Source organism: Anas platyrhynchos, chromosome 13, assembly GCF_047663525.1.
Source record: "Anas platyrhynchos isolate ZD024472 breed Pekin duck chromosome 13, IASCAAS_PekinDuck_T2T, whole genome shotgun sequence".
NCBI classification, from domain to species: domain Eukaryota; kingdom Metazoa; phylum Chordata; class Aves; order Anseriformes; family Anatidae; genus Anas; species Anas platyrhynchos.
Window position 1 is genome coordinate 14,492,971 of NC_092599.1, and position 23,173 is coordinate 14,516,143.

Genomic DNA, 23,173 nt, shown 5'->3' on the forward strand with positions numbered 1-23,173 from the left:
ATTGAAATGCTACTTGTGTTTTTTAATTGAATTGAAAATAGAAGAGAAGTTCCATAAAGATAGAACATCAAAAGATCAAATGGCTGAAGCTGTTAAACCTGGGTTTTTAAGATGAGATACAATCCTTCATAATCTGAGTATCCAACTGAAGATAGATGCTTTTTTTTTTTTTTGCAAAAGTTTGGATTTGCAAAAGTTAATATCATTTTTATGTACAAGCTATGAACTTTCAAATAAGGGCCCACACATGGATTTAGAAGTTGAAATGAATACTTCGTAGCATACTCAGGTTGTGAGCAGCTTCTATCTTCCTGTGTTGATAAACAGGTGAAAGGTTCTGTAAGAGACTTGTTTTTATGTAGTAAAACAAAATGTTCCTGTACAACGTAAACCAAGAGCATATTTTAAAATGTTTTTGGTGCGAAAATAAAGAAATACAGCTATTTCTTTAGGACAGATACTCTGTCAATATGATAGCTTACATTTCAGTGATAGCTCTCTTTTAAACTATAACATGCAGTTTCTTCTAATAAGATGCTCACTTTATTACTAAGAAGGTGCAACATATTCCAAGTGAAGCAAAATCATTTGCTTTTTCTGATGGTGATGAAGTTCTGCTCCTCAGTTCAGGAGCTTAGTGTTCTACTTTTGACAGTTCATCCTACGACACAGTTCAATTTTGATGAAATAATGTAAGACTGCAAGTTCTATTTTCTCCGGTGTTTTTTTGTTTGTTTTGTAAGAGAATGTCATATAGCACTTGATCACCTTACTTTTTTAAGTGCTTATACATTGCCTTATATTATGATTTATTTTTCTTAAGTTTCCAGGTAATGTAGAGGAGTCTACTTTCTTAACGATTCCCACAGACTCTTTTTTCAATGTTTCTATTTGTATGCTGTCTAATAAAGTTATCAAAATGAAGGAGAAGTAGATCATTATCTGCTATTTACAAGACTACATGGTACTCTTTTGGCTAACTACAGGTATACAATGAAAAATATTTCAAGATAGAAATTGATGACTTGAGACCAGAGCGTACAACCAGCCGGTCCTATATTTGCCATGTCAACAGTGCTGGAATTTTCCCTGTGCAATGGAGTCTGAAGAATGGCTTGCATCTTAGTCCTCCACCAGGTACGTTTGTGCAGATCTGTCATGCTCCCTCCTCTTTGAAATAGATTGCCAGTCCTCAGAGTGCAATGTTTAGGACAACACTTTCGCAAAAGAATTACTTGTAGTAGGAAAAGTGAAGAAAATGAAAGACTCTGAGAAACAGGAGTTTTGAGTTAGTGAGTCTGAGGTTTCCTGTGTACGTGCTTGGATTGGAGAAGGTAGCAGTGGCTAGGGGGACTGGCCTTGCATAAAAACCTGAAAGCTTGGAGGATGTGTTTCAGGGCTAAAGGCGATGCTGATTTCAGCGTTAATTAACGTAATATCAGAAGTCTGTGGTCCGTGCATTGGATTTTTGCTTCTAGTCAGATCAGAACATTGTTACTCAAAGTCTTAAAATATTTTCTTATCACTATAAATGTTAATGAAGTATTTTTTCCAAGGGCCTATCAGGCAAGGTAGCGGATTACTAAAATGTTCCTTCAAGATAGAACAGAACTGAGCAGTGATCCGCAGCTACTGAATTATTAAGACCTTTTTGCAAAAGGGAAGTGACAACAGTATTGTAAAACTAGGGACTTGGTACCCTTATTCACCACCACAGAAGTGGGAATGTTTTGGTTTATCTGCTCATATCAGAGGAACAAAGAGTGTAGGATGTTTGTCTCTTTCCTTTTCTTTTACATGCAAAATTCTGGGTAATGCTGGGTCAAGCAAAGCCACTTCTTGTATCTTACTCAAGGAGACACCTTGCTTTATAGGCATGTGTCTGGAGCTGATGGAGATTTTAAGCTTCTCTTCTTTTAACCCTGTAGGAAATTGTGGGCATTCTGAATTATGTGAGGTCTCAAGTCCCACTGGCACTGATAAAACTGAGAAAAATAAATAGGGTCTGTCTGTGGTTAGGCCCTCACTTGATGTTTGTAGATAGTTATGGTTATACTATATTCTCAGACTAATTTTAAAATTTGTTTGATTTCTTAAACCCTGATACAGATGTCCCTTGGAATGGAGCACTCCAAAGACACTTATGAAATCAACTGCTGCTGTTGTCTACTTGCTATTATACTGCCAGTCTCAAACTATTATGGCAGCACATTTATTTTGCAACCAGTTCCTTTCAGTTACTTGTTGTTTATGAGATCATGGGGAAGCAAAGTATTTCCTCCAAGAAAAAATTAATTTGCTCTTTTTTTGAGAGAGAGAGTTGCTCTGTCCCTGAAGGACTCTTCCCTTCAAGCACATGCGGATTTACAGCTATTAGCAAACTTGACACTTTTAGGAAAGACTAACTGCTCTCTTTAAAGGTGTGATACTTAATAAGTGTTTAAGAGAGTAATATGTTGCTATTGAGCAGCTTTTAGATGATCTATTTAACAAACAAAAAAAGAACTTCCCTTGTCTGCTTAGACATATTCTGTTCAAACCTCAGCATGCTCTCTGTGAATTTGCTTTTAGTTTGATTCCATTTCAAGCCAAAACAGGAATCAAAGTGAGGCAGTGCCCAAAGCTCATCTACACTGGTAATAAAGAGAGTATCTCAAGTACATGAGAACCGTGCTATGGGCTCAGTGAAGCCATAGTCAGCTGACAAACTCAAGCGGTCCAAACGAATTTCATGTCAGCTTGAAATGAGTCCTTTGTTCTCATGCTGTTAAACTAACCCCTGTGCTTGTTCTTTGCCTAGGTTATCCAGGGCAGGACTTCGATTGGGCAGACTACCTCAAACAATGCGGTGCTGAGGCAGCTCCCCAGAGCTGCTTCCCTTCGGTAAGGTTCTCTTGCAGAAAAACGTTTTTTCTGTTATGTGAATGATACACTTGATTCCAGCAAGAAACATTTTACATGGTTTTGACTTAATTTGCCTGTGATAACTGATGAAATGGAAGAGTTAAGAGAGTGCAAATGAGGGTAGAATGAAGTAGGTGCATATGAACTTCTTATCTAAGTAAGTATTAGACCAAATGCTTCAGTTACAAAGCAGATCAGTTCAGTGATAAAGCAGATCAAAAGAAATGACTGTTCTGTGAAATGGAAGTGTGTACGAGTCCACAGAATTGCCATGAAATAACATCAATCTTCGGTGCTCCTGTGGTTGTGGAAATAGGGCCTTTTAATAGACCTTATTTTCATTTACTTAGTACATTATTTCAGTCTTCCTTCCTTTCAGCATGAAAAATTCATCCCATTGTGTTAATCGATAACCAGCCATCTTAAATTAGTACCAAGTAATCATTTTACATTAATCAATGCCTGAAGTACTTGTTAGTTTTTGGGCTTTTGTTGGTATAATGATAGCATTGTTGTCTCCCAGAGCAGAATACCTTGTCAAGCAGAAAAGGGTGCCATTAACACCTACCTTCCAATTCCATTTACAATACTTGGGCTATTGCAATGCTTAAGGAAAGAAATTTCAATGAATAATTACCATTTTTTGAAGAGGGTGTTGCTGTCTATGAATTTTTGTTGCCCTTGTTGTGTCTTGTAAGCTGTGGCATCTCAGAATAGGTCATTGAATTTTTTATCCCTTTTCTGAGAAGAGTTGATCGCTGTGGGCTAGTTTCAGAATTTGTAATATGTTGATCCTGTAATTATGTTGCAGAGTGGCTCTTGGAGGAAAAGTCCTCTGTCTGGCTGCTACTTGTTATTTTTAATTCAGGTGCTTTGGATCTAGATAAATACACATTCTTACTTTTTAAGAATTTTTGAATAAATCCAAAAACCTACGTATCCAAAAATATAAAATAGAAAGAAAGCTTCCATTGCTGTCTGCCAGGACTCATTTGGATGAGGCAGAAATGTTATTTGCATACCTAAAATAAATTTCCAAGCTAATATAATAGAATAGAAAGCCTTGTCAGACTATATGTCGGACTCATCACTTCTGTAGCAAGCAGCAGAGAATCCCTGATTGCATGGAGTGGAATGAATCCATTCAGAGTCTCAGCCTCTTTATTTTTGAGTACAAGTATGTTCTGTTCTAGGTCTGTCTATAGAATCTTTTTTTTCCTAACTTAAACACTTTATAGTTTGTAATATATATTAATTGTATTTAACATGCTAATTATCTGAAGTCTTCTGTTTGTGAGTGTCCTTCTGTGATTTGTGTTTTTTGTGTGTTATTCCTGTTCATGGCTTTTCATATCATACATTGGATATAAAGATGGTATTCTATTAAGTATTCTGTCTTTTCCCTAGTTAACTTCTGACCACGGATTTAAAGAGAATATGAAACTTGAGGCTGTGAACCCTGTTGACCCTGAAGAAGTTTGCATTGCTACAGTCACCAAATTGAAAGATTCTTACCTCTGGCTTCAGCTGGAGGGTAAGCCTGACTGGGAAGAGAAGTGTAGCACTTACACTGATTATGCTGTGGTACCATCGTCTAACCTGAAAAGTATCTGGAACAAGCTCACTACCTGCTGAATATTGGCAGCAAATCACTGCTCCATCAGTAAAAACACAGCAAACCATTTATTTGCATTGCCAGTTTCCTGGCTAGCTTTGTATGGCAGTGTTTATTTAAGCCCGGCAAGAATTGCATTTGTGCACTGCAGTGTGTCAGTGCAAGGTTAGTGTACTGTGTGAAAGGCTGGTCAGTATCTTTTAGAAAGCAAGGCCTTGTAACATTTTTTTTTTTAATAAATGAGTGACTTCCATCCTGAGTCAAGCTTTGACCAGATATTGGAAGAAAACTTTTGGAGAGGTTCTTCATTAGGACTGGATAGGCTATATGAGACACCCTTCATATTAATCCTGCTTCTTGATTGAAAGTCCATCAGCATGCAGTCACCCTGCACTGTGCACCTCTGCTAACCTGTAGAGGGCAAATTCCCATCTCCAGCTTTAGGAGGAAAGAAATGAGGTCGGGAAGGAATCTGGGCAATAAAGGAGGATGAATATACAATTGATATTGTGTACCGTATACATGGTAAATTAAAAAAGGGAGCTTCTCTGGCAACATATAGAAAGCATTAACCAAATGAGTTTTTTGGATTGTTATGAGTTGTTTCAATTTTTACTTCTTTTAACTGAACAGGTTCCAAGAAGCCTGTTCCTGACTGTATAGTGAGTGTGGAATCAATGGATATATTTCCAGTGGGTTGGTGTGAGACGAATGGATATCAGCTCAGACCTCCTCGCAAAGCAATAGGTATCAGTTCTGTTTTGTTTGCAGTGGTTAGCTGGTTTGATAGAGGCGGTGAGACCTCTGAGAGTAGGTTACTGCATAGTTGTTTCTGGCATCACTGAATTTAGAAATTTCCACTGTGTATGGACAATCTATCCCTTTGGCAACTGTTTCCCTGCCTTCTTGGTGCAGCTGTGAGAAATACTTCACTGGAGTTGGAATCCATACAACTCCAAAACAGGCACTGTTGGTTTGAGACCCTCACAGCCTGTAAGAGAGCATGGAAACAATGCATTAGCCACAGTAAAGAAATGGTATGTATGCATGCATGCACACACGCGCATACTGTGCATGTACTTTTGTTTGAGCTGTTCTTGCAATGTGTCTGACTGATTGATTTTATACTTGGGTTGTGCAAGCAAAATTAATGCCTTAGTAAAGCACTGTTGAGTATGTATACATTTGGGAGTTAAAATGAGAAGGAATGGCTTTGTAAATGTGCCAGGTTGTCACGATCCCTCAATGGCAAAATGTTGAAAAGTAAATCTTATCTGTTCTAATTACACTGTAAGTAATGTAAGAGAGTGCCTTCTCCCAGCTGGCTAGTGAGTTCTGTTTATTAAAGCTTAATGGGAGATGGAAAAACTGAAGAATGTCTATTAGGTAAGATAGTAAAATGGTAAGATTGGAATGAGCTGTCATTTACTGCAAGTCAAAGCAAGAGAAACTTGTCTGGGAAACGTCTGCAATGTGAAGAGCAGAGGAGGAAGGAGGAGCCTAATCAGAAAAAAGAAGCTTAAAAAAAAGCCAGATGTTTGATGAGGACAAAGCCTGAAATTGCTGTGGAGGCACATGGTGCCTCATCTTATTATTTACTACCATTATTATAATATTAATATCTGGTTGTAAGGTAAGAATTGACTCTAGTGGGTCAGCTATTTAACAGTTGCAGAGACTTTGAGTATAGATTCTCTTTGGCATATAACTTAAAGGAAAGGTGTCTAGTAAATACAGCAGTAGAAGCTTAATTTGCTTGCTTCCTGTGCTTTGTGGTTTTTATTTTATTCTCCTTCCTTTCAGTAAACAAGCAGAAAAAGATTGCAGTAGTTCAACCCGAGAAACAGTAAGTAACTGTGTTTTGCTGGGTCTTTTTTGTGTGTTTGTTTATTAGTTTGTTTGTTTCCCTAATTGGTAAATCTGTTGTCTTAGGGGACACAACTTTAGAGAAGCCCTCTAGTGAGGGTTGAGAAATTCCATAGTCTGTATATCGTGATGTTGATAGTTCCTGTTGATATTGAAAAAGACCTCTCATGCTGCTGTGGTGGGATATAGATAGCTTGAAATTTGTTTTTTAGCAATGCTAGTGCGGCTCAACTGAGTTGACCTGTTGAATAGGTCAAGTCATTGAAGTTCTAGACTTGAAATTTTTAATCTGTCATTTCTAAGATTGCATTATCTGTGAGTATTGAAATACATTTAAGAAAAACTAGCCTGATCTTAAGAATGTGAATTTATAATCATACGTGCTTTAGCCTTTTCAATGGCGATTAATAGGGAAGATTGCAAGAATGCTTTTCAATTCCACTTTTGTTGTATTCCCTTTTTAAATAATACAGTTGCTGTAAGGTAAACATGCTTAGAAAATGTGGCTTCCTTAACACATAGCTGTGATTTTGCACAGTGGATTAGAGAGTTCATTTCTAGTGTGAATACTGTTACTCAGTAGATGTGTATTTAATACTTCTTTCCTGAATTTAATTAATTACAAGGCCAAACTAGCCACAAAGGAAAGAAAAGCCCTACTAATATCTACAGTTCATCTACAAACTGTCATGCATATGAAACTCCTTCATTTGAGCCTGCTCAAAAATGCTCAGTAGAATTCCTGACAGTTGGTTTTATTGACTTAGAGCTTTACAAACACCAGATCTGTTGGTAGTTCTGCCAATGTTTTCATTGTTCTTAAAATAACGAGCAGACTGTTCTTCCATGGTTTTGTAATTGGGATTCTTACCAGAGTGCTTGATTCATTTTGATTGAGTTCTGTTTAAAATCCATCTTTTTCAAAGTGCATTAGGTAAGACTGTACATTGCCTTGTGCTGTGAAATGAAGGTAAAGGAGGTAGAAAAAGTAAACTACGCTCGGTTGCTTTGTGTAAAGCGATTATCAGATTATATGTTATTGTAACTATGATTCTGTGATCAGCATGCCAGCCCATACGCTTCAAGCAAAGTATGATCACTGCTAGCTGTTAGCAGTCCAGTAGTTCTTTCCAAATTGAAATCAATAGTCTTTGTATATTTAAGAAAAAAAAGTTGATGTGAGCAATGTTATGAAATACAGAATGTATAAAAAGCCGATTAACAAAGCTGGAGCAAGAACGTTTTTGGCTTTTAATGATTGGGTTTTAGCAGCTGAGGGGTGGCTGTCCTTACCATCTGTCCCTTTTCCCAACTTCCTTCTTTGTGTTTCAGAGTTTTGTCTTCAAGGACAGTTCATGATGGACTAAAGAACCAGGAACTAAACTCTTCTGACTCAGGTATTGATCAGAAAGGGCAGGGGAACAAAAACAAAATCCTTCAACAGTCCTGGCTCATTGTGCTGCTCGATAGTCTTCTGTCAGGATACAGGAAAGAAGATGAGGAAAGAGCTTGAAGATTTTCATCCTTGATTTGATTTGAACATCAGAAAATGAAATGAACAAAACCATACAATTACTTCTGTGTCCTGTAATTGAAATGTGCATTAAACTTGGAAAATAGATTTTTACACCAAACCTTCTTCCCCCTACAGAGAATATGTGGAGCCAAATGTATGCTGTCACCCATGCAGATGATTTGTTAATGTCACCTGCTGTGTTTAATAATTTTGGGAGAAACATCGTAACAAGCACGTTGCATCCATACTCTTGAGTTGTTAGATTCTAGCTTTGAGAAGCAGGTTTATCTGCTTTTTATAACTTTGTCATCATGATAAACAAAGGCAATTCAAACAGTAAGCTGTGTTGTGTGCCAGATGGTGAAATCTAATAATTTTCTAAACTGTTGCTAGAACGAATATGATGAATAAGTACATCTGCTGGTTAAAGAGTCATACAGATCTGTCTGTTTGGCAACAAAATGCCTCTTCTGCTGTCTACTGTATAGTGAAATGCACATCTGAAGCTGCACCAAATGCAAGCTTTATAAGACCGATTTGTGCTTGCTTAGCATTTTAATCGTTTTTTAATAGAGTAATAATGTAAATTTTACTTCATTTATTTAGCAGTTATCACCTACTGAATTTAAAGATCTTTAAGTGATAGTGTTGCTCAATCAAAAATACTGCAACACTGTTAGGGTTAAACTTATTTTTTTAATTCATAAGTATCTTACAATACATATTATACAGAACTTTAATTTTGAGCAGCATTGGACCACTTTGAAGGCTTAACTAACTTGATGTCATTTCATCAAAGGTCATTTAATCAGTTTTATCTTCTGATTGAGTGAAAAGAGTGAAAATGCAAAGCAATCAATATTGCAGTTTAGGATGAATATTGGAAAAGAACTTTGCCAGCTTCTCTCATGGCAAAAGTTTAGGGAAGAGAAAGTTATTCAACTGGAAAATTTGTCGGTAATTACTGTGTTAGAATGTGCTCTGCTACCAAATAGATGGGATTGCCGTCTTCTTGCCTGTTCTCACTGAGAGAGAACGCATCAGACTAGCCAGAAGAAATGCTTCTTTTCTGATATATAACCGCCTTTATTTTCTATAGTTTGTCAATTTGCAAGCATGCTTGTTAAGTATGGGGAAATGTCTTTAGCAACATCTATAACTAGTCCTGAGGTGGCAGATTTGACACCTGTACTCACCCAAACTAAACTCATTCGGGTGTTCTTTTCCTTCCTTTTTTACAGCAGGTAAAATATTAAGCATTGCAAGAAGTAATTTGCTGGGGAGGTTGTACCATGTGATTTAAATCTTTTTTTTTTCTCATTTCTCAGTGATAATTAATGGAAAGTACTGCTGCCCAAAGATCTACTTCAACCACCGGTGCTTCTCAGGGCCTTACCTTAACAAAGGCAGGATTGCTGAGCTTCCTCAATCTGTGGGACCTGGGAACTGTGTTCTTGTTCTGAAAGAGGTAAGGTGGTTCTACACAGTGGACCTCTATTAGCAGTGCATCATAAACTCTAGAGTGCCTCTCTAATTATAGATGGGTAATTAATACTTTTAAGGCGTTCATAAAGTGATGATGGGCGAACGGGATTTTGTATAAAATGAAGGATAAATCATGGACTGTTTTATGAATAGCTGGAAGGAGTAAAAGCGTCCCATTTATCTGAGTTAAGTCAACCTTCAACTGCTAACTTTTCTTTTAGGTTAAAACAGAGTAACTTGTAATTGCCATGACCAGAGGAGTTAATATCTTTTTATAGCTGTAATAAATACTTCGATTTTAATTAACAGAATTTAGTTTCAGATTATCCCAAAAGCTTTCCTTCACAGTTTGCACCACTGATGTTAGAACAGAGGAAATACAGGTTTTCTTAGCAGAAATGCAAAATTGTTTTCAGTAATGGGGAAATGAAAAGAATTCCTAATTTAAGTTTGATATAATTTGCAATGATCTGATGAAATAATGGATAAGCTCATTATTGAAGAAGTTCTATTTCTGCATGCATAAATGTAGCCGTCCTCAGCAAACATCAGGGGGAATGAAACAGTAAAAAGACCTTAGTCATAATTTTTTAACAGCAGTGAGGGTGCATATTATTTTTTTTGGTCTTCAGACATCAGTATATAAAGGGGTATAAAAGGATATGTGTGCATCATACCAGTACACAATATGGTGGACATTTGAGTGAGATGCATACTCTTGTTTTGATCTCAAATATTTGACTTAAAAATTAAAACTTGTGTTTTGGCATGCCCATAAAATTGTTTAAATCATTTATCTACACCTCTGCTTAAAAACATATGCCTGATCCTTCAGCATTTGGAGATGGGGGAATGCAATTGTGAATTTTTAAGCAGACCTGTACCCTCATCTCAACTCATTAATTGAGTTCAAGTACTTTATCACTGGATAAAGCTTGCTCATACCTAGTAAAATACATAGTGGGCAGATGGGATGCCAGGACTGTGGAAAAAAAAAAGGTATTGTGTCCCCAGGTTGTAGGGGGAAATATGGTTTTAAGAGGTAGCCTGTATTTGAGCAAATGTACCTTGCTTAATGGAAAGTGCATTTTCTTGTTAAATAACGTAAATGGGATTTCAGATAGGTAAATTAAGACTAGTCTTAAACTTGCAGCTATATGGGATGAAGATTGTATTTTGAGACTGATGGCACTAAGGTATAAAAGCAATTACTGCTCTAGAAATGGCCAGATGGCATGGAAGCTGGAGGAGTTAGTAACCTTTTTCAGAAGTGAATGGCCCTAGTGGCTGCTCAGATAAAGACCTGGATTTCATGAAACACTGGCTTGATCTACCATGGTGAATCTATATTATGGGAGGAAACTGCAGCTCACAGAAGCTATCTCTGAGAACCCTTATCACAGAATTCACTGAACTGTAGGAGTTGGAAGGGACCTCAAGAGATTATCAGGTCCAACCCCCAAATGACTTCTTAAATGTCACTTATTATTTTTAAACCAGCAGTTTTTGCACTTCTTGACAAAACTAAAACAGATTCTTTAGCTAAAAAGCATCTTCATTCTTTAGACATGATCTGGCATCAGAAGATGCCCTTGCAGTCTCTGACTGAAGTGGCTGCCCTTCTTTGGTCCTACAGCATGTTCATTTGCAAGGGCTGAATGTCCCTTGCCATGCAGGATGCTGCACATTGTCAAACTGAGTGAACACCACACTGTATTTCTCCCCATCCTTTCTGCAAGTTTCAGTTCTCTGATGTACATTCTTCAGCACTCCAGAAGAGCAAGTGTGAAATTCTGTGGCAGCTTCATTTCACCTTGAAGAAGGTTTAACCTTCTTCACCACCTGAAAGCATGAAATATGCACAAATCCTGCTAATGTACAAGATGCTGAGTGTTGCTAAAAGTTCAACCAATCTGCTTACTTATATACATTTTAATTATGATTCTGCCTCTTTATATAAATCCTGCAGTGAGTTCGGTACTTGCATAGTGTGATAATTGAATACCATTCACTGGAGCTGTAGACCTCTGGATTGCTGTGGTAGTAGGACTGAAGCTGCAGTCCTGACACGTTGGTGCAACCAATTTGGGATAAGCAAATGCTGAAAATAAGAAACAAGATTTGAATGTTAATTTTGTACTATCCCACACTAATTTGAAGCTGTTCACAACTTTGAGTTACTTGCTGCACAGCACCAGAGAAATTCTCATTTTATTATAGTACAGGCCTTATTGTGGTTCACAAAAGCAGAAAGGAGCTTAAGATTCTGGAGTGTGATTTTGTAGCAAGCAGTGGGTTGGCAGGCAGTAAAACCCTGCAGCATTTGTAGGCATATCTTCATGTGTCAAACAGGCTCTAAGGTGATAACTCAGATTTACCCAAGGTTATGCAAATGTGGTATCCAGCCCTGCGCTTCAATTTAGTGACATGTAATTCGAAGGCATTGACTGGGAAATTGCTCGATACACTTGCGATACACTTGTGACTCTGCAGACAAATTTTGAAGGTTTGGCAGGGCCCAAAGTGTTGACTGCTCTCAGTTTTCATTTTGGCAGTATCTGTAATCCTGCTGTGAATGAATGCTTTGATGCTGGATAATTCAAATGAATAGAATTAATTTCCTATTCTACCCTAGCACTTTAAAAAAAGTTTCGTTGTATAAATAAACTAAACATTTTCTCCTCTTCCCCCAACGATAGGTTCTCACTTTATTGATCAATGCAGCTTACAAACCCAGCCGTGTCCTGCGAGAGCTGCAGTTGGATGAAGAGGCTGCATGGCATGGGCATGGAGAAACCCTAAAAGCCAAGTAAATTCTCATCCTGTTCCCCACTCAGCTGATCCCAGTGACAGTGTCCTCTGGGGTCTGGGCTTTAACTTCTCACATTTCAGAGATGGAAAAATTGCTTATAGCATGTAAAGATGCTGACTGACTAAATTTCCAAATCTTTATATAAATTATTTTCTGAATGTCTGGTGAAGTGCATCTGAATTTAATGTTCCTTAATACACCATGTGCACTCTGCTGCTGGCTCGTTAGCAGCTATTGGTGAAGTACCAGTGGTGTGGTACCGGTACGACAGTGTATCCATGGGCAGACCAGCACGTGAGGCTTAAGATATTTAATTTGCCTAATAATTGTCAGTATTTGAAAGCAGAAGCACATACTGCTTAGGAAGCTTCTCAGACTTCCATGGCATTTCCATGCCAGTTTCTCAGTAGAAGAAGATTCCTCTGAAATTCAGTTGTAGCAGTGCTGTGAAATGGACTGGCATGGAAGTCTTTCTACAACAACCTACCCTAAAGTGCTCCGTAGTTTTCTTGCTGAGCCTTTTGGGTTGGAGCTTCTTTGCAAGATTATTCTGTGGCTAGGAAGAAAAAACATGATCATATTTGCATATATTTGATAAATCCAGATATTGCCTTATAGTCTAGTGATGGCCTTGTAATTAGGTCACCATGTTTGTGTACTAGAGATTAGATTTTCCCAGTGTGCCATAGCACAGACTTTACTACACGGTTTTGAATATGTCAGTAATTCTTTTGTTGGATCAGTTCTGTGTGTAAAAGGATACTTTTCCATGTATTGGAGGATTGTTCTGTATTTGGATTTGGACAACAGGAAGATTACAAGAAAAGTTAATGCAAATAGAAGATATGGTTGAAATAGAAAGAAATCTTTTGGTCTGTTTCATTGAAGTTGCTTGCTTTTGTTACAGCAGTGAGAGCAGGGATGTCTGCAGTATGAGGATACTTTCTTTTTTCTCGTTTGTTTGTTTGTTTATTTATTTATTTATTTATTTCAGTGCATTAATTAGATATTTGCAGGCCTGAGAAGTCCCTAATACATATCAGCACTTGTCAGTAGCTGTGCTGGGAGAACAAAGCAGAAATGAGGCATGAGATGGGCAGGTAGCACCATGCTACTCTGTCCGTGCCATCACAAGGCTGATGAACAAAAAGAAATGGCTATTTCTTACTTTGAGTCAGACAAGAGCAGTATGTGGAGTCATGGCAAATGACTGTCCTGACAAATTGTTCAGCAATTAGATGAAAACTGAATGGAAGTGCAACAGTAGTTCATTTGTTTGCCATCACATGTGCATAGAATGGCTCACAAGAAGCTGTTTGATGCTATATTTTATTAATAGTTGTTTGGCCTCTAGTGCGAATTGGTGCGCTCAGTCTTGGGATTTAGGGACCAGCTATCTGCATCACAGTGGACACTTCTGCAGTCCCTTGAAAAGAACTCTGTGAGCAAAGAAGTCACGCCATCTAAACTCCGGGATAGTCCTCTTAGAGGGTATTTGATAGTTACTGGCAGGGAGGTGTTTGTTCTGTTTGGTACTGCCAGCTTTTTTACTTTGCTCAAGGATCTGTCATAAGAGCCAGGACTACTTGCTTCCTGGACTATCCCTGAGTCTGTTCTTAAAGCAGTATCCTTACACATTTTTGATGAAGTACTTTTATCCTTTATTAGAGGACTCCTGAATTATGACCATGTTTTCAATTGCAGGTACAAAGGGAAGAGCTACCGTGCAACTGTGGAAGTGGTAAGGACAGCAGATCGGGTAGCAGACTTCTGCAGAAAGACATGCATCAAGCTGGAGTGTTGTCCAAACCTCTTCGGCCCTCAAATGGTGCTGGACAAGTGTTCAGAGAACTGTTCCGTCCTGACAAAGACTAAATACAGTGAGTAGGCAGTGGCTGTCAAACTGAGGTGGGACTTGGGAGTGTTATATTTTGCTTTTGCTCCAGAAGCGATCCAAAGTACATTGGTTTGCTTACAGAAGGAGAAGCTCAAGCACTACATGCACTGGCCTACAAAGTATCTGTGTACCAATGTGTAGGGCAGACGAAAATAGTTTTAAATTAAATGGTAAAACCATAGATTAAATTGTTGTATTTATCTCTGTAAGATACATTTTGGGACAAGAATTGACTAATACTGTAATACAAGTGACATTGTAATTGCTTTTATCATTTTGTTGTGGAACAAAATAAAATACTTTAAAGCTCTTCTCTTAGCTTTTAGGTTTTTTAGACTTTCAGTTTTTTAAAAACTGTCTTAACCATGTGACACTGAGAACAAACAGTGCATGGAGGCCATGTTTAAAAGCTGCAGGGCATCACAAAAGACACCGTTAAATTGGACAAAGTCTGTAGTTGATGATTTTTATATAAAATCTGATCATATGGGGCTTGTCAAAGATAAGTAAATCTCCTGTTACAGGGAAAACAAAATTTATTAGTAACTCTTCTTCCTTAAACCAAATTGAAGAGGAAAACATAGACATACTCATTCTGAAGTTTTGCAGAATTGGGATTTCTACTGGGAAATGTCCTGCTACTGGTTTTCCAGTCCTGATGATGGACAAACATAACTAGTGGCATTGAAGGTGCATTTCAACATGATGCTCCTTTCTTCTGTCCTGGTAGCACACTATTATGGAAAGCGGAAAAACAAGCGGATAGGTAGGCCTCCGGGTGGCCACAGTAACCTGGAAGTAGCCATGAAGAAACCAAATAAAAGAAGGAAGAGACGAAAACATTTTTTTGTTCATAAGAAAAAACGTTCTTCTACTTCAGTGGATAACACTCCAGCTGGATCTCCCCAGGTATGAGACTGACAACACCTTTAACAGATACAGTATGTGATCATGGACCAGCTTCATTTGAAACAACAAACAGTTCGTTCCTTGTAACCTCAGGTTACTGCAAATACATGGATGGCAATTGTAGTTTTTGTCCTAAACTTCCTATTTCTGATTTTGTTCCTTTTTTATTTTTTTCCTACTTTCCAGGGCAGTGGGGGAGAAGAGGAAGATGACCAGGATGAGGTAGATGAAGAATCTTTGACTGAGGATAGCACCTCAGAGCAGCAAGATGAATTACTTGAGGAATCAGAGGTATCAGAGAAGAAATCACTGTCGTCCTCTCCTTCACAGAGTGAGCTGTCTCATTCTCTGGCTCAGGACCGAGACAAGCGGAAGAGGAAGCTTAGGACGTTTTCTTTTTCTGATGATGAAAATAAGCCTCCTTCACCGAAGGTAATTCTGAAAATACATTAGTGTCCTTTCTGAGTGTTAGGTAAGCACAAAAATCTTGGGGCTATTAACCATCACATGTGTATTTTTATAAAATACTCCATTATCCCATAAGGGCATTGTGAAGACACTGCAGAATAATTAAAAATCACAATTGCTATTACAGTCATGTTACAAGACTGTAATACAGACTAAACAGAAAGCTGTAGGCAAAATGGGGAGCTTTCCACTTCCCAGCTGTTAGCCATCCTTGGTTCAACTTCAGCAGTGCCAAGTCCTGGTTTTAGATCACTGCTTACTGGCTGTGAGGATGTGACCTCCACCTGCAGCACAGTGCTGTCTGCACATCTCTTAACCACAGAGTAAGTACAGTTTGGAGCTCTCGTTACTGCTTCATTTGGCAGCTGAACATCAGGAGTGGAGGCGAGCAGAGGGGTCCATGCCTTCTGTAATATTTTAGTTCTTTTTGTGCCGGGTGGCTTGTCTAGGAGATAAAGATTGAAGTTGCTGAAAAGCTGCAGCTGGACAGTAACCCTCTGGAATGGAGCGTGGCTGACGTTGTGAGATTCCTCAAATCTACTGACTGTGCACCACTGGCAAGAATATTCCTCGACCAGGTACGATTTTCTGTTAAAGTGTTGAAGCCCTGTTACTTGGCTACAAAAAGAAGCTAGTTTAAATTGTATAGTAGGGTTCTGAAGAAAAAAAAAACAAAAAAAAAAAACGCATGCACAACTTGCTGTAGTTTGGGAAAGGAGGGTTAAGTGAATGGACACAATTGTGTTTGGGTTTCTTAGTACTCAGTGGAGGAGGTTTTAGTCTGTGAGGCATCAGAATCCCAAAACCACAGAAAATGCCCACAGTTAAGCACCACAAAAGTAACAGCTGATTTTTTAGGTGATACTGCAACTTGAGTTGAGGACTCCAAATGATAAATGTTTTCCATTCTTCAGACTTAACTGCAGGTGTCATAATGTTGTATGCAACAAGTGAACAATTCTGTGTTAAAGTATGATGACTAAAGTAAAAATATAAGTCAAATGATGCATCTTAGTTAAAATTTGCCACAAAAAATATCATCTATCAAGACTAGTGCTGGAACTGGTGCTGAATATGGTTTATGATAGATGTTACAGAAGATATACTTTGCCTTGTAGAACATCTGTTTCTATAGAATGATTAGAAGTTAAGTAAAATGACTTTCTGTCTGAAATTTCCTTCATTTCTATTGTTGGGTTGATTTAAAAATAGCCTCTCATGAGGTTCTGTCCCTTAAGTACTGAACTTGAGCTAGCATTTTAAGAAAGGAATTAAATTGCTAGTAAGAAATAAAGGTTCTTAAGTTACCTGGAGTAGCGTGGAAGAAACTACTAATTCACGAACTATGAACATTTCTATGAATCTGAAATGACAGCAAGTCAAAGCTGCAGGGGGATGAAGAACAAAAATGCAAAGTCACTATGGAGATTTTGTCTTCTGACAGGAAATTGATGGCCAGGCACTGCTGCTGCTGACCCTGCCCACCGTTCAGGAGTGCATGGACTTGAAACTTGGGCCAGCTATTAAACTTTGCCATCACATTGAGAGGGTCAAACTTGCTTTTTACCAGCAGTTTGCTAACTAAGGAGCTGCCAAGTTGAAGTGGACCTTTGAAGCACAACCACAACTCTATGCTCCTTTCCCTCCAGCGAGGAAAGCCAAATGAAGCTGAACTGGGGCTCTGGCAACCTGAGAGAATCTGTCAGCCTCGGTTTTTCACTTTGAAAAAAGAAGACAACATCTGGAGCAAAATGCCAATGCAAACTTGGGCTACTCTGCCAGCTGCCAGCTTGGGAACACAATAGTCTCTTGCTCTATGGTTCCCTTTTTTTAATGTATTTTTTAATGATTACAGAAAAGTCTCCTCTGGTGGGAAGTGACATTTCAATAGTTCTGGTGGCACAGAACTTTAAAAGGAGAAACGGATCCTGTTTACGTTCGCATGCAGGCTGCCAGAAATAACTTTCTCTGTTCCTGGTGATTCACAGAATCCCCATCCCCTCCTGTGGACGAACATTTGCTTTACCACAGCACTGGCTTTGGAATGTGCTCTTTGCACATTCGTGTGTTACTGTTGAGTTTTTAAATGAATTTGTTCATTGTTAGGACAACAACGTGGCCACAGGGTTCTGAATGTACAGTATAACAAGAGTGTGGTTCTTTTTTGTTTTGTTTTGTTGTTTCATTATTGTTGGGTTTTTGTTTTGTTCTGTTTTTACTACCTCTGTAGCCTGAACAGTAGAAGTGATTAATTAAAAAGGGAGGGAACTGTTTCTTCTGGACAAGTCGTAGGTCGCTGCACAGCAGTCTCTCTTCTGTAAGCATGCCATAAGTACAAACCCATATCAGCATACAGAGCTTCTGTCCCCAAGCTTTAGCTGAAACTTCTGGAGGCTTAGCTTGGGTGTTACCTATTTCTCAGATGTCAGAAAACTTAATTACTTTGCACTTCTCTTACAGATGGGCTGTAGGAAAAAAAAAAAGAAGGAAAGAGAAAGTGCCTCTGCATTTCCTATACTTTGGTTTCCAGATAAAATTTCTTTTACTTTTTTTCCCCCTTTAGAATTCTGTGAAGTTGTTTCCTTTTTCTTACACCAAACAATCGGGCCATGTACACAGAGCCTGTAGCAGCTTTTTGCTTTTCTCCTTGTACATCTCTTCATAGAATACACTAAAAAAGCTGCAATCAATGGAGGACTGCTCTGCCACCGTTTGCTTACTGAAAATTATCTTACAAGTATGACTTTGTATTTTTAACTACTTACAGCTGCTCAGGATCAGACTTGATGAACAGTGGGGGGGGGGAGGGGGAAGAGGGTTTTTTTGTGCTTTTTCTGGGGAAAAGGAGCATAGGGACATCTAGTTCCATCAGTAGACCCACTGTATGATGAACTGCTGATTTTAATTTTCCAGGGTAATTAAACCCATTCAGCCACTTGCCGTGGACCTCTGTGTCACACTTTAAGTAACAGGGCTTACCTTACATTCCATTAAAGATGTGGGAAATTTGCATCAGACTTGAGATCTGCTTCAAATATGCATTAGGTTTCAGGTGGTTTGCATTCATTTGCTTTTACCTGTTCTCATGAGTGTTTGGAGGAGCATGGGCTGGAGCTTTATAAAGCAAGAGTGCAGCCCTTCTCCTTTCTCATTCAATTGCATTTTTACAGAAAGCCCCTGGCAAACAAGGTGCCTGAGGTAGGAAATTCACTGCATGAATTTGTTTTAGGAAGGACATGTGCACTGATTTCTGATCAGCAGTGGATACTTGGTCACATGGAGTGATTCAAGCTCTCTTCACCCTAAAATGATAGGATATCTTCATGCTGTGAGCTGTAGGATTCAGTGAGGAGGTCACGTGTAAAGCAAGAGCTAAGCTTGCACAGTCTGTGTCTGTATCCAGCACATGGGTGTTGAGAGGAGCTACCTCCAATACAAACCGTGTATAGAGTAAGCAAAGCAAAATAGTTGGTGTTTTTTTTTAGTTTCTTTTGCTATATTATCCACTTAGAATAACTGCCTTGTAGAGACAGAACTGTTTAGGGCAGTCCTAAATTAAAAGTTGCCTTTTTTTTTTTTTGAATCAAAATACCAATATTGATTCTAATATGACAGTTGTCATATGTCTAATATGACAGTTTATGGCTAATATGTCCATTGTCTAGTTGTCAGTTGTCTAATATGATGGTTTACTAGCTCAGTAGTTTTGATTGAGGGAGGGCAGGCAGCGTGTGACTAGAGCAATTTTTCTTCTCAGATTATAAAAGAGTCTGAAAACAGTTAAATTGAAATCAGAGTGCCCCCTTTTTTTTTTCTCCACACCATATATGTGGCCAATAAATGGACGTTTTTTCTCTTTGTGTTATGCCAAGGTCATCCTTCTGTACTCCATTCCTTTAGTTACAAACTCAGTGGTAAAACATTAGGCATGGTTTTTTTTTTTTTTTTTTGAAAGAAACATTGCTGCTTTGTTGTCAGTGTCTTGTCTGGAGAAAATTGCCCTGCAATTCCAACTTCTGGGCTGGAAGATGCTTTTGGATCACATCTGTCATTCTTCAGGGATTCCAGAATTCTTTTGCACTGTTACAGAAGCTGATGCCCAGCAGAATTGATCTGCATAACCAAGAGATGTTAATTCCACTTTTCCCAACGGACAGATAGGTGTCTTCCTGAGTAGCTGTTAGGAGAGAATAGACCTTAAAGGGTAATGTAGTGAACCTGTTAACATGGCACCTAAAATTTAAATACAAAAGTCATACTTATTTTTCTCAGCAAACAAAGCAGTGAGCAGTTTCAGAGGTTAGTGGGATACTTACTGGTCACCTTTGGCATGTTTTATAGGCTAGATATTTCTGCCTTGTTTTGGGAGGCACTGACAGTCTGGTCCCAATGGGATCCGTTTTTGTTGAGATTTTCAAAAGGGATGTTTTCATTATTTGTGAAATGTTTTTATGCTGCACATGGGTACTGTACACTCTGTTTCCTGGGGAAAAAAAAAAAAGCACTCATTGCTGGATTTTAAAAGGGATAATTGGGGCTTTATCGTGATGGATGATGTTTCTACTTGGCTGTTTCAAGTTCCTCTTCTTCTGTGTGTGGCAGATGACAACTGCACTTACGTTTGTTCATCTTACACCAACATAACTTGAAATCAGCTCACATGCTGCTTTAGTTGCTCTCTTTCTTCAGAACTGGAGTTTTGGTAGCTCAATGCCTGAATCTTGGCTTTAGATGATACCTGTGTTTCCCCAGCAGGAGTTGCTGGGACTTTGGTAATTAACTTAGGCTTCAGGGGGTTAAGCTGTCCTCTACCATTTACATTCATCCTAAGATATGACAAAGCTGGAGTCCAGCTTCCGGGACCTGGAAATGTTTTCATTACAAGAAAATGAGCTCTCCTTTGGGCATCGTGTACTGTTTATGTGTGTGAAAAAAAGGAAATACTGCTTAGTTTATATTCTTGAGAGCTTATATTCTTGTCTTATTTTTATATGCATTGTGTAGTCTTGGTTTGCACATCATAGCTTTAGAAACATGGTGGTGCCTCCACGTGGCTCTCGTACTGTGCTATGCTTAGCCTTGCCGGGCAGAAAGATTTTGTTGAGTTACTACAGTTTGCTCTCTGCATCAACACAAGGAGCCCATAGCAGAGAAGTATTTGACAAAAATGTCGCTGAAGGGTAATGTGGTAAATTGATCCCCCAAGGCATGAGCAGCAACTGAAGGTGACCTTTCCGGGAGAGGAGAGGTACAGCACAGATCTTGGTGAACGAAGACTACTTTTTTCTAATGCTAAACCCTTGTCAAAGTTGATCTTTGAGGAAAGAAGGAAAAGGCAAATTTGTTTACATGTTGTGTAGAGCACCAGGGGTGTTTGCAGTCTCTCCTGGGATTAAGGGAAACAGTACAGAGTTTGCAGTGGTGGTTAGGATTATTTTCCCTTGTCACAACTTTCAGCACTATTTCATTGTTGCTTTACACTTAGCTGGGGTTTATTCTTGATTCCAGTGATGCTTTAAGTGAGGGAAGAAGGATTTAGCTGCTAGGTCCACAGAAGTGTGAATATATTTACAGCTGATTGGACCGAGCACTCCAATCTTCTGCATAAAGTACAAAGACATGGCAAAAGGAAAAGAGATTTTTGAATGTAATTGAATAGGCTTCATAACTGTCAAACTCAAACTGGAGACTGGATATCTTTGGACCAAATCTATTGCTAGGGGAGAAGCTCTTACCCAAAAGCCAAAAACACGATAGATAGATAGTAAGCTACTCCTTAACCGGTCCTGTTGCTTAGTGGCAGACTGGTTACTGCCTACTGTGAGCTCAAATTGCTACAACTAAGCACAAAGACATAGGCTCTGTCAGGAGACTTCAAGCATTGGCTGAAGGCTCCATTTTAAAGGGACCGTGTGCTGAATACAAAATTTAGAGTGCTGCCAAACTTCCCCAAATGTGCACATAGCCTTGTTTTCAAAGGCAGCCTTATGGGTGAAGGATTAGGAGGGGACTTGGGAACACCAGGTACAGCAAGCCCCTCTATTGTTACATGTTTTTCTAAAATGATAATAATCTGTATGAAATCTAGCGAAAACAATTTACGGCTGGTGTCACTTTGTCTCCCTGGTCTGGTGATTTCTAGCTTTCTCATAGTTGCGTCTGTTGTCCTGAAGTGCACCAGGCAATAAGGAAGGACGTTTTGACGAGAAGACAAAGTTCCTATGTTAAGTGCAAAGCCAGCAGTGGTTGGCTCAGCTTTAAGCCATGGAAGCGAGCAGGTCTTGCGCTGACAAAATTCAGAGGCGGTAGGTCTGGCTGACTCAGCACAACCATGGGCACGGAGCCTGTGGAAGTCCTCCACCATTGTGCCATTCAGGAGGAACAGGCCTTCTGCTCGAGTCACAGGCATGGCTCGCTCAAGTCAATGAACAACGAAGTCCGGGCAAAAATGAGTTCTTGCCCACCCCAAAAGTTGTTGAGCACCAGTTTCCAAGAAACCTCTTGGAAAAAAATATTTTTTCTGGAGGTGTCATGTTTCTCCTCTCCTTTTTTTTTTTTTTATTATTATTGCTATTTTTTGTTTAAATTAAAAAAATAATCTTTGTAGACAATCAGAGGCCTTCTAGGAGGCTCTGCCCTAAGGGGGTACCTGCTCTCCACATGTGGGCCTCTTTCTTATACTAACTCATTGGAACTGATGCACTTTTCCTGTATTTTGCCTTTTTTAATTAGCTGCTTGTTCTTAAACAAAGATTTAAATGCATATTGTGTTGCGTCCCTTCTGCTTGTTGTTTTATCTTTCTTTAACTTTTAAATATATATATATATGCAGTGAGACTGAAGTACTAAATGGAAGAGAAACATGCACAAGAAAATATGCCTATTAAGTCCCACCATTGTTTGAGCAGGTGTAACAATTTAATCAGAGGATTTTTTAAAAAATATTTTGGATGGATATTTTGCTTGTTTTGTCTGTAAATAGTGTACATAAGTTTGTGGTATATGACAGTTTTAAGTGGTTGTAAGAAAATTAAAAAAGATACTTAAACTGTTCCTGATGGTTTTGGTTGTTAATATAACGGCAAACACTGCTGCTTACCCGTGGGTGGTTTTCCATCTTCCAAAAGCGTGGGGAACACTAGGTGGGGTGTTCCATTTTATGTCTAAAAGGAAATGCTGACTACATGAATACCACTTGTCCAGCATCCTTGTCAACAGCTCGTTTGGGTGGTACCCACGGTTCCCTCAAAGGCAGGTACGTTCCTGCTCTGAGCCTCCTAAAGTACCAGATTTTGTTCCACGGGATGCTGAAAGTCCTACAACGGAGCTGAGTTCCCATTAATTGTTGCCTGTAAACCGATGTAGCCAAACCTTGCAAGCGCTGCTGCTCGTTCTGCGCGCTCCTCTGAAGGTCCACGCTATCCACTCAAGTCAGCATTTTAAACCAAGCTGCTTCGGTTTTCCACGAATAACACAAATCCCCCGGGCTGTTGGGCAGCAGGGCACCCTTCCAGCAGCGCCGCTTGGCCTCCACACAACCACCGAGGGGCTTGAACCTGACGGGACCCGGGAGAAAACCCCCCTCGCTCAGCCCCTGCCCTGCCCCCAGCCGCCTCTCGCCTCCCTCCGCTCCCCGGGCGGCCGGGCCGGGCCCCGCCTGCCTCTGACGCGCCGGGGCGGGCCGCGGGCCGCAGGAAGCGG

At 39.3% G+C, this 23,173-nt stretch overlaps 1 protein-coding gene and 1 long non-coding RNA gene across 6 annotated transcripts in view; one reads left to right on the top strand and one right to left on the bottom strand.

Moving 5' to 3' along the window:
- SFMBT1 (Scm like with four mbt domains 1) overlaps window positions 1–22,525 on the top strand; it is an 89,656-nt gene extending 67,131 nt beyond the window's left edge. For 4 of the 5 annotated variants that reach the window (XM_072044506.1, XM_072044507.1, XM_027467304.3 and 1 more), the window contains 13 exons: window positions 987–1,137; window positions 2,801–2,883; window positions 4,312–4,438; window positions 5,153–5,266; window positions 6,323–6,365; window positions 7,718–7,782; window positions 9,230–9,369; window positions 12,086–12,195; window positions 13,903–14,078; window positions 14,826–15,004; window positions 15,191–15,436; window positions 15,922–16,050; window positions 16,917–22,525. In XM_072044506.1, the coding sequence (XP_071900607.1) occupies window positions 987–1,137; window positions 2,801–2,883; window positions 4,312–4,438; window positions 5,153–5,266; window positions 6,323–6,365; window positions 7,718–7,782; window positions 9,230–9,369; window positions 12,086–12,195; window positions 13,903–14,078; window positions 14,826–15,004; window positions 15,191–15,436; window positions 15,922–16,050; window positions 16,917–17,057 (1,704 nt within the window). In that variant the 3' untranslated portion in view covers window positions 17,058–22,525. The remainder of the gene's footprint in view (window positions 1–986; window positions 1,138–2,800; window positions 2,884–4,311; window positions 4,439–5,152; window positions 5,267–6,322; window positions 6,366–7,717; window positions 7,783–9,229; window positions 9,370–12,085; window positions 12,196–13,902; window positions 14,079–14,825; window positions 15,005–15,190; window positions 15,437–15,921; window positions 16,051–16,916) is intronic. The other variant, XM_072044509.1, reaches the window with a different exon arrangement.
- LOC119718290 (uncharacterized) lies at window positions 19,390–23,125 on the bottom strand. Its single transcript, XR_011812593.1, has 2 exons — window positions 22,572–23,125; window positions 19,390–19,649 (listed from the first exon to the last, which is right to left on the bottom strand). It is a non-coding gene; the product is annotated as an uncharacterized lncRNA (long non-coding RNA).
- Window positions 23,126–23,173: the final 48 nt, after the last annotated feature.